Below are 17,500 nucleotides of genomic sequence, written 5' to 3' on the forward strand. Positions count from 1 at the left end.
AGAGAGAGAGAGAGAGAGAGAGAGAGAGGGGGGAGGCAGAGAGAGAGGAGAGAGAGAGAGAGAGAGGGGGGAGAGGGGAGGGGGCAGAGAGAGGGGAGAGAGAGAGAGAGAGGAGGGGGAGGCAGAGAGAGGAGAGAGAGAGACAGAGGCAGAGAGAGGGGCAGAGAGAGAGGGAGGCAGAGAGAGGGGCAGATAGAGGGGGGAGAGGCAGAGAGAGAGAGAAAGAGGCAGAGAGAGGGGAGAGAGGCAGAGAGAGAGAGAGAGAGAAAGAGCAGAGAGAGAAAGAGGCAGAGAGATGCAGAGAGTCAGAGGGAGAGGGAAAGGGAGAGAGAGAGGAAGAGAGAGGCAGATGGAGAGAGAGCAATAGTGGATAAATAAAGAGGGATGAGGAAAAGAGACAAAGATAGAGAGATGAGGGAAAGAGAGAGAGAAAGCGGCAGGGACGGGGACATGGAGGGAGAGCAGAGAGATAGGAGCAGAGAGAGAGGGGGAGAGAGAAAGGGGGAGGCAGCGAGAGGGAGAAAGAGAAGCAGAGAGAGGCAGAGAGAGAAAGACGCAGAGAGAGAGGCAGAGGGAGAGAGAGAGAAATGGAGAGCGATGAGCGCAATAGTGATAAAGAAAGAGGGATGAGGAAAAGAGACAAAGAGAGAGAGATGATGAGAGAAAAAGAGAGATAGAATGAGGCGGGACAGGGAGGGAGAGGCAGAGAGAGAGAAAGAGAGGTAAGTAATGTTGCCAAATACAATTTTAATATCACAGTATGGTAATTACTTGAGGAATCCTATTTTAGATATGTAAACTGTTCAACATTTCACTCCATAAAATCTAAGATCTGTCACTGCTGCCTGATGTATGACCAGAGAGAGAGAACAGACTTTAAATGGACAACAAGATCCACTCTCACTCACAGACTTGCTCCATAAAAGTTGATTAAAATGTCGTCGCTGAGCTAGTTTTTATAGAGCCACTGGAAGAGATGAGACAGGAGGAGGAGTAGATGAAGACAGAGTACGAGACAGTGAGTGAGTGGGAGAGAGAGAGAGAGAGAGAGAGAGAGAGAGAGAGAGAGAGAGAGAGAGAGAGAGAGAGAGAGATGAGAGAGAGAGAGAGTAGAGAGAGAGAGAGTGAAGTGGCTAATCCTTCACAAATTTCCATTTAGCCACTGGAGTTAGTTGCAGAGTTGGCCGACGCGCATTCATCATAAAGCACTCAGAGAGGATGTAAGTAGATTGACATTTATTAAGATAACTCCGGTTGACTTTTCTATACTAGATAAAATAATATCGAACAGGATCTTGACAAAGTAAATGATATAATTGGTCTGGCTTGATGCGGTCGAAAAACTATTGCACACCAAACGCCGCTGTCTAACTCAGCTGTCAAACAGTTCATTCACTGATTTGCAGACTCCCAAAGGGGGGGGGGGGTGCATCTATGAGTGAATCTATGCCACGCCCCCTACAGTCATCAACAGATAAGTGTCCAGGTAATATCTATGTTCAAGATTAATTTAAATCATACAGGTAAGTACAATTTCATATCAATTATTAATATAATCCATAAATCAAAATATATATTTTTGTTACATGTTTCCCATCAAACTCAAATTGGGTCAATATGGCTCCAACAGAGAGAGAGAGAGACTGGGTGATGGAAATGAAACAGACAGAAAGAGTAATAGCAGATGTGTAACTGAGGGGTACAATTCCCTGACTGTATTGTTAGATATGATATTTAATACCACTACCTCATGTACTTTAACTTCTGGCCACCCAGTACAAGATATAAGTATGATGAACACTTTCCCACCTGATGAAAACGAATCCACACAAATGTACCAAATCGAAGGTTTAATACAGCAAAAGGTGTATACAACGATCACTTAATTACATTTATGATTTGAAATATGAAATATGCACTTTTATGGCAAATGAGTATTCGTAGGTAAATCAACATTGAATGTCCAATCTCTGGTTACGCAGGGAGTAAGTATACAACCTGGAATATTTAGGAAAACGATAGCGATGGTACTTAGATGATTAGAGCTGGATACACTAAGGGGGGGGGGGGGTCCCGCTGGTTGTAAGACAGTAGGAGGGGGGGGTTAGAGAAGCCGCTGGCGGTATCCCATCTGGCCGACGGTGTCTTGGGAGAATCCAAAGTCTTGGACACGGTGCCCACAGAACCTCGGACCGCAGACGAATACAGCTGGACCCTCTGTGGACGGTAGCTGCCGGTCCACAACGGAGAGACGTGAGGCGACCTCACTGGTGTAGAGCGCCGTCTCACCTGGAGTCCTCTCCGGGGGGTAGTTCCAACACTCTGCAGTGTTGGCCTTTATCCATGGAATAATCAAAGCACACAAAGCATAATCCAAGCCGTGGAAGGCTCGCCGTCGTCCGGGTAGAGTAATCCAATATACAGGTCCAGTCGCTCTTGGCCCGGAGCTCCTCGGATGCAAGCACCACTAGGGGTCTGCTCAGCCTGGTTAAGCGTCCAGATAACGTCAGGAACGATGGGGGTACTGATAACTTTAGAACTCTAACCGAACGATGCACCATACATAAATAGACTATTATTAGCTTAATAGAATACGTCCAACTCGACGGTATAGTGCCAAACTATGACTATTCAACTATTAATCTACACGATATCTCAATGCCTATTCTGGGCCAAGTAGGCCTTACTACACCACACGTGCGTCGTGGGGAGGCTTTGCGTCTGTCACTCTGTTGGAGGGTAAAGAACTGGACTAAAAGAAAGTTCTACTTTACTTGCGCCATATATATATGCGCTATGAACAAATAGTACCATTCGTATTTCGCCCGACATATTCCTGCGCGGAACCGGGGCTTGCCACGACATGTTAGGCGGCACGATTGAACTTGGACCTAGGGGTATGGCAACCTGGCGCCAGGTTCTCGTCCAATGGTAGAATGAAACTATTATGGGCTGTTTAGTAGACTAAAGGGATATTCAATGCATATTGTACAAGGAATATACAGGGGATATCAAACGATATACAAATACAATTAAATATATATATATAAATAAATATATATATTCGGTTTAATCTGATCCTTCACAACAGCCGCCCCCTAATTAGTCCCACCTAATTAGCTAAGCAGAGACAGATTAACCGCACTGTCTACCACTCAAGGTTCGCTGTAAGGGTCAGTCAACTCACAAAGTCATGGGGTCATGGTCATCATCGATAGTATCTGGGAGTCGGGGCAGTTCTATGAGCCTCGCCACGAGACGTGTGTAAGTGCGCCCTTGGACGAGTACTTCAGCTGCTCGGACCTTGCCATCGGCACCGGTGATCACTTTGCTTACGCGGCCAGCCGGCCACATAGCTCTGGGTAGTGACTGGTCAATAATCATGACGACTGTTCCTTCTGTCAAATTGTCTCTCTCTTTTACCCACTTCTGGCGGGTCTGTAGAGACGGTAGGTAGTGGAGTAGGAAGCTGCTCCAAAACTTGTCAGCTAGTACTTGGCTGTACCTCCACATTCTTCGGCCGTTCGCTTCTTCAGGCCTGTACATTGTCTGGGGTAGCGCGGTGTCCAGCCGCCCCATTAGGAGTGTGTTGGGGGTGACTGGGTCGACATCTGCTACATCACTGGAGACGTATTTCTTTATGATCAGCTCTGTGACCTTGTGTCGGCTGTTCAAGACGATCGGGTACTTAATATCATCCGGTAGATCGGGGGCTCTCCACTCTGATGAGATTATGGGCGTCACTCTCTGGTGCCAGGTGGAGCAGTCTGCTGTCTGATGGGACGGGGTTTCCTCCCTGTAGACAGTCTAGCTCATCGGGGAACGAGTCTCTCTGGGCTCGTTGTAGTAGAAGAAGTTCTGCTTCTTCGTAGTCAGCTGCTGACATGTCAGTGGTGGACTGAATCTCTGGGTGGTGCCGCAGGAATGTTCTTTGCTGCGCACTCTCTAGGGTAATGCAGTCATCTATGTTGGGGTCTGTGGAGGCGACAGTGCTCAGTCCACAGAACATAGGTTTCTTGTTCTCAGCCTCCTCGTTACTTGCTTCCCTCGGGGTGGGCGTAGGCCAATCTCCTTCCGGGAGCTTGAGGAATGCTGGTCCGTCACTGTAGATGTTGCGACGGGTTAGGTCATCCAGAGACATTCCCCGGGTGATGACGTCTGCTGGGTTGTGTTTGGTGTCCACATACCGCCAGCTTGCTTCTTCTGTTCTCGGTGACTCTGACTCCCACGAAGACTTTGTATCTGCATGAATCAGACTTGATCCATGTGAGTACTGTCGTGGAATCTGACCACAAGATTGTTCTATGCACCGGGATGGTGAGTTCACGTTGGATTAACGTGGCTAGATGCGCTCCTGCGAGGGCTGCGCAGAGCTCTAGACGTGGGATAGATTGTTGCTTACGTGGGGCTATTCTTGAGCGGGCCAGGATGAAAGCAGTGTGTATCTTTCCTCCCATCTCTTGGGCACGCAAGTAGGCCACCGATCCGTAGGCTACTTCGGAGGCGTCGCTGAAGACGTGTAGCTCAATCTCGCATGTCTCTGGCCTCACTGTGGATGGGAAGTAGCTGCGGCGTATATTGACACCTGGGAGTGAGCGGAGTTCCGTCTCCCACTCTCTCCATGTTGAGGCAAGGTGTGCGGGTATTGGGTCGTCCCAGCCCTGGTCCTTGTCCCATAGTGCTCGTACAATCATCTTTGCCCTGGTGGTGTAAGGTAGAATACATCCCAACGGGTCATATTGTCTGGCGAGTGTTCTGTACACACTCCGTCTGGTGGTCGGTATCGCCGCCGACCTTCCCTGCTCTGGAGCCAAGGGTTTGTGTCTATAGTGGAGCGAGTCTGTTTTGAAGCGCCAGACTAGTCCTAGTGTCATTTCTTGGGCTTCTCCTGGGATTGTCGCCATCCAGGTCTCGCTGCTGGCAGCCTTTTCCGCGGAGGAGAGGCTGCGCAATACGTGCGGGTCACTGCTGGCCCACTGCCTGAGATCAAAGCCGCCTTTGATCAGGGAGGCGCGTAACTTGATTAGGAGAGCCTCGGCTTCTTCTTGAGTCGAGACGCTTTGTAAACAGTTGTCCACGTAGAAACTGTTCTTCACACTGTGTTGGACCTCTTCATCTGCTGCTGGGTCCTCTGTGACGTGTTTCTGTAGTGCAAATGTAGCACAGCACGGGCTGCATGTGGTTCCGAAGGGGAGTACTTCCCACTGGTAGATGGATGGGTTCTCATCTCCGATCTTCTCTCTCCATAGGAACCGTAGCAGAGGCTTGTCCTCCTCTACTAGTCTCACCTGCAAGAACATCCCTTTGATATCCCCGCTTATAGCCACCTTGTCCTGGCGGAAGCGCAGTAGCACGCCTAGTAGGGAGGGGCCGAGTGTGGGGCCGGGCAAGAGCTCTTTATTCAGATTTTGGGATCCGATCTGGTAGCTGCAGTTAAACACAATGCGATCCTTGCCGTTGTGATGGACCTTGTGATGCGGCACGTACCATGATTCGGTCGTCTGATCGGCCTCTTTAATGTCAATCTTTGTTACGTGTCCCGCTGTGATTAGCTTCTCAATCTCAGCTCGGTACACACTCTCTTGAGCGGGGTCTTTGGCTAGGCGCCGCTCTGTGTTCAGTAGATAGCGCTCCGTAGCGTCTTTCTTTGCGTGAAAGGTGGGCATTCCCTCTCGCCTCAGGAGTGGAGTTGCGTATCTCATCACTCTGCCGACTGTGACTTTCTTTGTCCCCTGCTCGAGTAGGTTGATGGCGTAAATGTCTTCTTTAGAGCGAATATCTTTCTTTTCGTTCTTAAAGGGCATTGTCTCTAGGGTCCATAGCCTCTCGACATGCTGCAGGAGAGTGGTGTTTTCTTCTGTCGTTCTGGAGTGGAAGCAGCTAGTGGCTGCTGTTCGGTTGAGAGATTTAGCGAGGGGGCCTTGTAGGGTCCACCCTAGGCGGGTCTCGATTGCTGCAGGACAGCCTCGGGGGCCTGTATGGACCCGGTCAATCGGGACTATGAGTTCTGCATGGTCGGAGCCTATCAGCAGGGTCGGGGTAGCGCCGTCTATGAGCGGGATAGGTAATTGGCGCAGGTGCACATATTTATCCATCAACTTGGTGACAGGGTAGGTGTACTGCGATAGTCCTATTTCTTGGCTGGTGAAAGCATTTGTGATCTTGTACCGTCGCTCTGGCTGCCCGTTGGCTGCGATGGTGAAGGAGACATTCTCGCCCTTTATCGTCTTTAAATCTCTTCTTATTGTCCGAATCGTCATTTCGTTCTTGCTCCCCCGCAGTCCCAGCTGGGTCGCAGCGGAGGCGAGCAGAAGGGTCTTCTCTGACCCGTCATCAAGGACGGCGTAAGTGTCCATGACTTTATCTTGGTAGCTCAATGTCACACGGACTACCTTTAAGAGCACTTGGGCTCCGCTGCTGCTGGCGGGGTCAATGTACATGACACTTGCCTTGGTGCCGCTCCGTGGTGCAGGTATAGGCCGTCTTCCGTTACTTTCGTGTAGTATATCTAGATAGGCTCCATCGCACCGGCTGCACCTTTTCTTTAGGCGGCATTCGGCTGCCATGTGGGGCCGCGCACATCGATAACAGCGCCGGTTGGACTTTATCCATTGACTCACTTCTTCTGCATTCATCTTTGTGAATAGGTCACATTGTGACAGCCAGTGTTCTTTCTCACAGTAGGGACACGCTATCTTCCACTTCTCTTTTCTCGAGGGGGTGCTGTGACTCTTACTGCTCGGTACTGACTCTGATTGGTGCATGACAGTCACCGATCTTCTTCCATCATTTATTCTCCTGGGTCCCTCTCTGGAGCTTGGCGTGCTCCGCCCGAAGGTGTCCAGTCGTAAGCTGCTGACTTCTCTCGCCAGGAAGTCGGCTAGATCAAGGATGGATGGCTCGGGGCCGTTGGGATCCCGGTAATCCCTCTGCCGCCTAAAGCGCTCCTGTCTTGCGGGTGGCAGCTTCTCCAAAATCCTCTCGACGTTAGAGTTGGCGTATAGCTCATGCATGCCCTTCTCCCGTTGCGCTCCCAGCATCCCTACCAGGGACTGCACTTTGATTGACAGGTCGTCTAGTGAGCAATTGTCTGTGGCTGGGGGTAGGCGGTCAATATGCCTTATCTCCTGGATTACGTAATCCCATATACGTCCATATCTCTGATCCAGCGCTGCAAGGGCCGCTGTGTATGGAGTCGAAGAGGTAGCATAGGCTAGCGCTATATTGTGCGCTCGCGGTACTTTCAGGTGCTTCAGTAATATTGCATACTTGTGGCGTTCATCAGCGACATCCACCATCATTGTCTCTAAGCACATCCGGAGCTCCGTGTACTGTGCTCGACTCTCATAGGCGAAGTCTGGGAATGACGGCGTGGCATTGTATGACGCCGTGGATGGCTGATACATCGTCGGGCTTGGTTCTCCTCCTCTCCCTCTTCTTCCTCTATCAGATCTTCCAGATCCTGTAATCGTTTATTTAGCTTCTCCGCAGTGTATGCCGCTCCTTCCTTGTAGCTGGGTCTCGCTTGGACCGGTATGGGAAGGGGGTCTGCGGGGGGTCTAGACTCGGTCTGTTGGTCAAGTTCAGGGTCGCTTGCTCGTTGTGGTGACGCTGCCCTTGACTGTTGTCTCGACGAGTTCCTTGAACCCCTGGCGGAGGGAGAGGGAGTTGTCCTTTTGATCAGCTGCTCTATTAGTTGCGCTTGTAGTCTGTCGCGCTCTGCGTCTCTTTGGGCACCGGCAGCGGCACGCTGGGCGTCGGCCCGGTCTCTTGCCATATTCTCTTCTGTCTGGAAGCGTCTCATCTCCAGGCGTGTGCGCTGTTCTTCGCTCCGTTGCTGTGCTTGGAGGTGTTCGCGCTCGCTAAGCATCTGCGCTTGGAGTCGGTCGCGTTCGGTAGAGGCTGTCAGGCTGACGAGGAACGCCTGTTGTAGTATCCTCTCCGCTTCGCTGGGGGAAGGCGGTTGTGGAGGTGAGCCGCTCCTGCGTGAGCCGCTCCTGGGGGTACTCGTTGGGGAGTCCTGGAGCTCTAGTTCCTCGGCGCTCTCCTCCTCTTCTTCCGTGCAGAGTTCTCTCTCTGTAGGGTTGTCTTCCTCCCGGGGCTGGTCGGGGACTACTTCTTGGGTAGTGGCGGGGGGTAAAGGCATGTCAATTCCCTCCTGGTCCCCACCGTGAGCTTGGTCAGTTACATTAGGACCTACTAGGGCCTCTGTGGTCGGGGAAACCTGGTCGTTAAGGTCAGACATAATTTTACTTTCTACTTTTACCGCGTTTACCGTTTGTCGAAGGCTAGGTAGTTGACTGACAGTGTAAGCCTCTAAGTACTGAGGTGTCTGTCGTCTGCGCCGCGGGCGTTCTAGGTTAGGAGGATCGTTTCGTGGAGTGTTCATCATAGGCCATTTCGATATTAATAACACTATATTAATATTACACTAGTTACCCTCCGGCTCGAAGGACCAATTGTAACTGAGGGGTACAATTCCCTGACTGTATTGTTAGATATGATATTTAATACCACTACCTCATGTACTTTAACTTCTGGCCACCCAGTACAAGATATAAGTATGATGAACACTTTCCCACCTGATGAAACGAATCCACACAAATGTACCAAATCGAAGGTTTAATACAGCAAAAGGTGTATACAACGATCACTTAATTACATTTATGATTTGAAATATGAAATATGCACTTTTATGGCAAATGAGTATTCGTAGGTAAATCAACATTGAATGTCCAATCTCTGGTTACGCAGGGAGTAAGTATACAACCTGGAATATTTAGGAAAACGATAGCGATGGTACTTAGATGATTAGAGCTGGATACACTAAGGGGGGGGGGGGGTCCCGCTGGTTGTAAGACAGTAGGAGGGGGGGGTTAGAGAAGCCGCTGGCGGTATCCCATCTGGCCGACGGTGTCTTGGGAGAATCCAAAGTCTTGGACACGGTGCCCACAGAACCTCGGACCGCAGACGAATACAGCTGGACCCTCTGTGGACGGTAGCTGCCGGTCCACAACGGAGAGACGTGAGGCGACCTCACTGGTGTAGAGCGCCGTCTCACCTGGAGTCCTCTCCGGGGGGTAGTTCCAACACTCCGCAGTGTTGGCCTTTATCCATGGAATAATCAAAGCACACAAAGCATAATCCAAGCCGTGGAAGGCTCGCCGTCGTCCGGGTAGAGTAATCCAATATACAGGTCCAGTCGCTCTTGGCCCGGAGCTCCTCGGATGCAAGCACCACTAGGGGTCTGCTCAGCCTGGTTAAGCGTCCAGATAACGTCAGGAACGATGGGGGTACTGATAACTTTAGAACTCTAACCGAACGATGCACCATACATAAATAGACTATTATTAGCTTAATAGAATACGTCCAACTCGACGGTATAGTGCCAAACTATGACTATTCAACTATTAATCTACACGATATCTCAATGCCTATTCTGGGCCAAGTAGGCCTTACTACACCACACGTGCGTCGTGGGGAGGCTTTGCGTCTGTCACTCTGTTGGAGGGTAAAGAACTGGACTAAAAGAAAGTTCTACTTTACTTGCGCCATATATATATGCGCTATGAACAAATAGTACCATTCGTATTTCGCCCGACATATTCCTGCGCGGAACCGGGGCTTGCCACGACATGTTAGGCGGCACGATTGAACTTGGACCTAGGGGTATGGCAACCTGGCGCCAGGTTCTCGTCCAATGGTAGAATGAAACTATTATGGGCTGTTTAGTAGACTAAAGGGATATTCAATGCATATTGTACAAGGAATATACAGGGGATATCAAACGATATACAAATACAATTAAATATATATATATAAATAAATATATATATTCGGTTTAATCTGATCCTTCACAACAAGATGGAAAGAGATGGGGACAAGGGAAGGAAGAGACAGACCTCTTTCTACTGGGAGACAGGAAGGCTGCTTTATACTGACAGCACAACAAATGTCAGACTCTTTAGAAAACCTCTGTTTACGTGTGTAAGTGAATGAATGAATAAATTAATGAATGAGTAAGAGATTATGTGAGTGACACTGTGTAGTGTATGTGTGGGTGTTACCTATGTAGGTGTGTGTGTGTGTGTGTGTGTGTGTGTGTGTGTGTGTGTGTGTGTGTGTGTGTGTGTGTGTGTGTGTGTGTGTGTGTGTGTGTGTGTGTGTGTGTGTGTGTGTGTGTGTGTGTGTGTGTGTGTGTGTGTGTGTGTGTGTGTGTGTGTGTGTGTGTGTTAGGGCTGAGCCCAAACGTTCGGACCTTCGTTCGTTACGTTGGCATTCAAATTCTAAATCAACATTCGAATTTTAAATTTGTTATATATATTTATTTATGTGTCTATTCATTCTGTTTAAACCAATGGGGTTTTTCTTCACAGTTGCAGATAAAGATTAGGCTATACACTAATATTATAGTATTAAAACTGATGAGTTATATTCATTTGAAAGTTGATTTAATAAAAATAAAAAAATACTAATTGAATGACTTTATTCAAATTGAGGATTTAGTTTGAGGATATTTATTTAAATAAATTAAAATAATTTAAATGTGTGTGTGTGTGTGTGTGTTACACCTGCATGTGTGTGTGTGTGTGTTACACCTGCATGTGTGTGTGTGTTGTGTGTGTGTGTGTGTGTGTGTGTGTGTGTGTGTGTGTGTGTGTGTGTGTGTGTGTGTGTGTGTGTGTGTGTGTGTGTGTGTGTGTGTGTGTGTGTGTGTGTGTGTGTGTGTGTGTGTGTGTGTGTGTGTGTGTGTGTGTGTGGTGTGTGTGTGTGTGTGTGTGTGTGTGTGTGTGTGTGTGTGTTACCTGTGATGGCTCTTCTGATCTCTATGGCTGCGTCCTCTCTCATCTCTAGTGAGGCCTGTTCACTGTACCAGGCTGCGTGAGGACTGCAGATCAGGTTAGGAGCGTCCTTCAGAGGACCCTGGCTGAAACTACACACACACAACCAGGTATTACTATACTAGTGAGGACTGCAGATCAGGTTAGGAGCGTCCTTCAGAGGACCCTGGCTGAAACTACACACACACAACCAGGTATTACTATACTAGTGAGGACTGCAGATCAGGTTAGGAGCGTCCTTCAGAGGACCCTGGCTGAAACTACACACACACAACCAGGTATTACTATACTAGTGAGGACTGCAGATCAGGTTAGGAGCGTCCTTCAGAGGGCCCTGGCTGAAACTACACACACAACCAGGTATTACTATACTAGTGAGGACTGCAGATCAGGTTAGGAGCGTCCTTCAGAGGGCCCTGGCTGAAACTACACACACACAACCAGGTATTACTATACTAGTGAGGACTGCAGATCAGGTTAGGAGCGTCCTTCAGAGGACCCTGGCTGAAACTACACACACACAACCAGGTATTACTATACTAGTGAGGACTGCAGATCAGGTTAGGAGCGTCCTTCAGAGGGCCCTGGCTGAAACTACACACACACAACCAGGTATTACTATACTAGTGAGGACTGCAGATCAGGTTAGGAGCGTCCTTCAGAGGGCCCTGGCTGAAACTACACACACAACCAGGTATTACTATACTAGTGAGGACTGCAGATCAGGTTAGGAGCGTCCTTCAGAGGGCCCTGGCTGAAACTACACACACACAACCAGGTATTACTATACTAGTGAGGACTGCAGATCAGGTTAGGAGCGTCCTTCAGAGGACCCTGGCTGAAACTACACACACACAACCAGGTATTACTATACTAGTGAGGACTGCAGATCAGGTTAGGAGCGTCCTTCAGAGGACCCTGGCTGAAACTACACACACAACCAGGTATTACTATACTAGTGAGGACTGCAGATCAGGTTAGGAGCGTCCTTCAGAGGACCCTGGCTGAAACTACACACACACAACCAGGTATTACTATACTAGTGAGGACTGCAGATCAGGTTAGGAGCGTCCTTCAGAGGACCCTGGCTGAAACTACACACACAACCAGGTATTACTATACTAGTGAGGACTGCAGATCAGGTTAGGAGCGTCCTTCAGAGGACCCTGGCTGAAACTACACACACACACAACCAGGTATTACTATACTAGTGAGGACTGCAGATCAGGTTAGGAGCGTCCTTCAGAGGACCCTGGCTGAAACTACACACACACACAACCAGGTATTACTATACTAGTGAGGACTGCAGATCAGGTTAGGAGCGTCCTTCAGAGGACCCTGGCTGAAACTACACACACACACAACCAGGTATTACTATACTAGTGAGGACTGCAGATCAGGTTAGGAGCGTCCTTCAGAGGACCCTGGCTGAAACTACACACACACAACCAGGTATTACTATACTAGTGAGGACTGCAGATCAGGTTAGGAGCGTCCTTCAGAGGGCCCTGGCTGAAACTACACACACACAACCAGGTATTACTATACTAGTGAGGACTGCAGATCAGGTTAGGAGCGTCCTTCAGAGGACCCTGGCTGAAACTACACACACACACAACCAGGTATTACTATACTGGTGAGGACTAGCCCCTAGCCTAACCTTAACCCTCAACAATAACCTTAACTACTACATGCCTAACCTTAACCCTCAACAATAACCTTAACTACTACATGCCTAACCTTAACCCTCAACAATAACCTTAACTACTACATGCCTAACCTTAACCCTTAACAATAACCTTAACTACTACATGCCTAACCTTAACCCTCAACAATAACCTTAACTACTACATGCCTAACCTTAACCCTCAACAATAACCTTAACTACTACATGCCTAACCTTAACCCTCAACAATAACCTTAACTACTACATGCCTAACCTTAACCCCCAACAATAACCTTAACTACTACATGCCTAACCTTAACCCTCAACAATAACCTTAACTACTACATGCCTAACTTTAACCCTCAACAATAACCTTAACTACTACATGCCTAACCTTAACCCTCAACAATAACCTTAACTACTACATGCCTAACCTTAACCCTCAACAATAACCTTAACTACTACATGCCTAACCTTAACCCTCAACAATAACCTTAACTACTACATGCCTAACCTTAACCCCCAACAATAACCTTAACTACTACATGCCTAACCTTAACCCCCAACAATAACCTTAACTACTACATGCCTAACCTTAACCCCCAACAATAACCTTAACTACTACATGCCTAACCTTAACCCTCAACAATAACCTTAACTACTACATGCCTAACCTTAACCCCCAACAATAACCTTAACTACTACATGCCTAACCTTAACCCCCAACAATAACCTTAACTACTACATGCCTAACCTTAACCCCCAACAATAACCTTAACTACTACATGCCTAACCTTAACCCTCAACAATAACCTTAACTACTACATGCCTAACCTTAACCCCCAACAATAACCTTAACTACTACATGCCTAACCTTAACCCTCAACAATAACCTTAACTACTACATGCCTAACCTTAACCCCCAACAATAACCTTAACTACTACATGCCTAACCTTAACCCTCAACAATAACCTTAACTACTACATGCCTAACCTTAACCCTCAACAATAACCTTAACTACTACATGCCTAACCTTAACCCCCAACAATAACCTTAACTACTACATGCCTAACCTTAACCCCCAACAATAACCTTAACTACTACATGCCTAACCTTAACCCTCAACAATAACCTTAACTACTACATGCCTAACCCTAACCCTCAACAATAACCTTAACTACTACATGCCTAACCTTAACCCTCAACAATAACCTTAACTACTACATGCCTAACCCATAACCGTTCAGGTTCAAGTGTATTTTGTCCTATTCTCTTTACAGTGTAGAGGAGTGAAAGTCCTAGCAGCAGCACACAGCAGTACTAACATGACTCAATAAGTCTGCTAATATAAAATTTGCAGCATATTAACTCATTCTGCATTTAATGCGCGAGAGGGCGCTAGAACGCCACCGCTTTAATCAATGGGGGGACTGCAAGATTTGCGAGTTCTTAAAATATATCTTAAATTATAGCTATGAGTCTAATACACCCGTTGATTATCAGTGAGTTGCTTCCAGTCAACATGTACATTTCCGTTTTATACCATTTTGAATATGAATATAGTTTGGGTGCTTCTGTGTAATTCCAGGAAAAGACGCGATAATAGCGTTTTAGTGGAATACACTAAACACGTTTCGCAATTATGCCACATCAATGTGGAACGCCCTACCCAAAGCTGTAAAGGAATGTGAATCACTACCCACTTTCAAAAACACTCTCAAAAAACACCTACGGGAGACTGCAATTTGAAACTGGCCCCTACAAATGTCCTAACCCAGTTGTACAGTAAATGACCAAGTATGGCTTTGTCAGTATTCCAATGTACAGTGTACAGTGTCGCCCCCCCCCCCCTACCCAACCCCCCCCCACCCCCCACCTCCAATGTACAGCCCCCACCCACCCACCCAACCCCACCCCACCCACCCAACCTCTTCCAATGTACAGTTTCTACGTCAAATGTATATACACTCTTTTTCTGGACACTTTTGTATCACAAACAGTACTGTATTTGCAAATCTGATATGTCATAAATGTATAGATGTAGCAGTACTGTCTATCTGTATGTCATGTATGTCATATGTTATGATGAATTGAAAATGGGGGACCCTGATGTAAACAAGACGAAAGTCTTTCTCTGGTCTGCATCCCCTTAACAATTGTATGTATTGAGCTGTACTGTACTGTACCCATTCTGCAATCTGTTAATAAACTTTTCAATCAATCAATCAATCAACAGTACACGTTGTAATTTTTTGCCTGATTATCGAATCCTCCTGAAATCAACGCTAGATCATCATTATTATCCTTCCTCATGCAAGAATGAAAAGAGCCCTGGACCGCGGGGCTGTGTGTGTGTGTGTGTGTGTGTGTGTGTGTGTGTGTGTGTGTGTGTGTGTGTGTGTGTGTGTGTGTGTGTGTGTGTGTGTGTGTGTGTGTATATTATGTGTGTGTGTGTGTGTGTGTGTGTATATTATGTGTGTGCGTGCGTGTGTGTGTGTGTGTGTGTATATTATGTGTGTGTGTGTGTATATTATGTGTGTGTGTGTGTGTATATTATGTGTGTGTGTGTATATTGTGTGTGTGTGTGTGTGTGTGTGTGTGTGTATATTATGTGTGTGTGTGTGTGTGTGTGTATATTATGTGTGTGTGTGTGTGTGTGTATATTATGTGTGTGTGTGTGTGTGTGTTAACCTGAAGGGTTCAGACTCGTGGACGTCCAGAGCGGCCCCTCTTATCCGGCCCTCCTTCAGGGCCTGAGCCAGAGCTTTCTCATCCACCAACCCTCCTCTGGCTGTGTTCACCAGCAAGCCCCCCAGACGCATCTACACACACACACACACACACCACACACACACACACGCATTAGGATTATACACAAAAGAGACACATTTAGACAAGAAAATTACAGACAAAGGTATCCCATCATGCACCTGGACTCTGGAACTCCCTCCCTCAGACCATCAGAGACTCCCCCTCACTCTCCACCTTCAAATCCCGCCTCAAAACCCACCTGTTCTCCCTAGCCTTCAACCTTCCCCAACCTTTCATTTATTCATTCACTTTTTGTCTTATTTTATATTCTTTATTATCGTTTCATATAAAATATAAAAGATGGGACATTGAGACCTATTGCTGATATAGCATGTAATCGGTATCATAATGATACTATAACATATCTATACAGAACAATGTGTGGCTTATTGTTCACAGTGTTTGATCAAATTATTTGGCGAACACTGCAAAGCAGAACTGAATGTGCGTATTGTAACAAAATGTATGAGTCTCTCATTTCATCCTTCTGGCGCCTGGAAAGATAACATTGTAATTTTCCACCCAATTCCCCCTGTGGGTGGAACCAAAGAGGAACAGTGATTCTCTGTAGCCTGCAGTAGAGTGATATTCTACTGATACTGATATCTGTATGTAGTATGTAGTTGTGGGATATTTGTGGATATCCTGAAGAAGAATGTTCTCAGTCAACCGAGGTTTGGATAATAACAAGGTTTATTAACCAAACAGATAGAGTACATAGAGAGAATGGCTGAGGGCTTCGCCCCAGGTGATCAGCTGAAATGACCCAGGTGAGAAGACCTGGATTGATCTCGGGAGGAGACTTATATAGTTAACAAGGGGGGGATGTGGTCCCATTTGATAGGTCAAATGGGGGGGGGGGGGATACAGGTTTGGGGAGAGGGGCACAGGATTGGGGAGAAAGGGGGGGGGGGCACAGGATTGGGGAGAAAGGGGAGGGGAATGTCTTATTCCACAGAGGGGGGGGGGCACAGGTAAGGGGACACAGGGGAGGGGAATATCTTTACATGAGGACATTATATTATACCACAATACTCACTTTTCTCTATTATAATATTGTGGTATAATATAATGTGTGGAATCACGGCGCGCCCGTGGGACACTTTTCCGTTTCGGTGAGTTTATTCCACACTTTCGGTTTTCCTTTTCTAAGCATTTTCGGGGCTACATGTGAATGAGTAAAAGTTGCGGGACGCCCAGATGTTTCCACGATAGAAAGCTCGCGTGGATCCCATAATAGGCTCACTTAATACAGCGTTTTTAAAATCACGCGACATTTTCAGGGTCGCGAGCCGACCTTTTCCCCTCGTTTTCGATGATGGAAGTGATTTAGGAAAAGCTTCAGCACGCCGAGAGGTACCCGTGGATTTAATCTCGCGAGGATCGGGGCAATATTCGGCCCGTGGGAGCAGTCACGGGTTAATACAATGTTCAGAGTGCAGAGGGGAGGTGTGCAGAGGGGAGGCCACACTCAGGATTCTTCTCACAGCCCCGTTTTAAACTTTTAGGGTGTGGCAGTCAGCTCGAATCTGATTGGCTAGGATCGGATTTGGACTCTAGATACATGAATCACATGGTTGAGGCTGGAGAAAGAGACCTACCCCCTGCCTCCTCTCCTCTATAGCTGCAGTGAGCACAGTGAGTCTGACAGTGTGTTAGAGGGAGTGAGAAGGAGAAGAGGGAGACATTAAAAAAAATTAAAAAATTATAACACAGATGAAAAAGAATGTAAACTATATTAAAAAAAAATTATATATATATATATTTTTTTTCTTCATATTTGATATTTGATATTAATTCATATTTTAATAGGGAGGCATGGCTTCCGTTGGCTTCCATAAGGATTCGCCACTGGAAAGTTATTCTATTTAATAATTATAATTATAATAATTATCATAAATATAATATATAAATGTAATTATTATTTTTTTAATGTAAAAAAGAATTATATTAATAATAATTATTATAAATATTTTTATTTCTGTTGTACCGAACTCGTACCGAACCGTGACCCCAATACCGAGGTACGTACCGAACCGTGGCTTCTGTGTACCGCACCCCATGTAGTATGCAGTATAAAGTCACATTCTACTGATATCTGTATGTAGCTGCAGGGGGGCTCTTTAACACATTCTGCGCCATTCACGTTGTAAGACGTGTTTCAAGTTTATGCGAATTCTG

At 46.9% G+C, this 17,500-nt stretch overlaps 1 protein-coding gene across 1 annotated transcript in view; it reads right to left on the reverse strand.

Moving 5' to 3' along the window:
- Positions 1–17,500, reverse strand: part of LOC311244175 (C-terminal-binding protein 1-like) — a gene marked incomplete at both ends in the record, with an annotated part of 71,080 nt that overhangs the window by 20,791 nt on the left and 32,789 nt on the right. Inside the window, 2 exons of the mRNA XM_084333582.1 lie at positions 10,806–10,933; positions 15,200–15,330. Of these exons, the coding sequence (XP_084189708.1) occupies positions 10,806–10,933; positions 15,200–15,330 (259 nt within the window). The remainder of the gene's footprint in view (positions 1–10,805; positions 10,934–15,199; positions 15,331–17,500) is intronic.

Source organism: Notolepis coatsorum (assembly GCF_963971535.1).
Source record: "Notolepis coatsorum genome assembly, chromosome: 17".
In the NCBI taxonomy this organism is placed as follows: Eukaryota; Metazoa; Chordata; class Actinopteri; order Aulopiformes; family Paralepididae; genus Notolepis; species Notolepis coatsorum.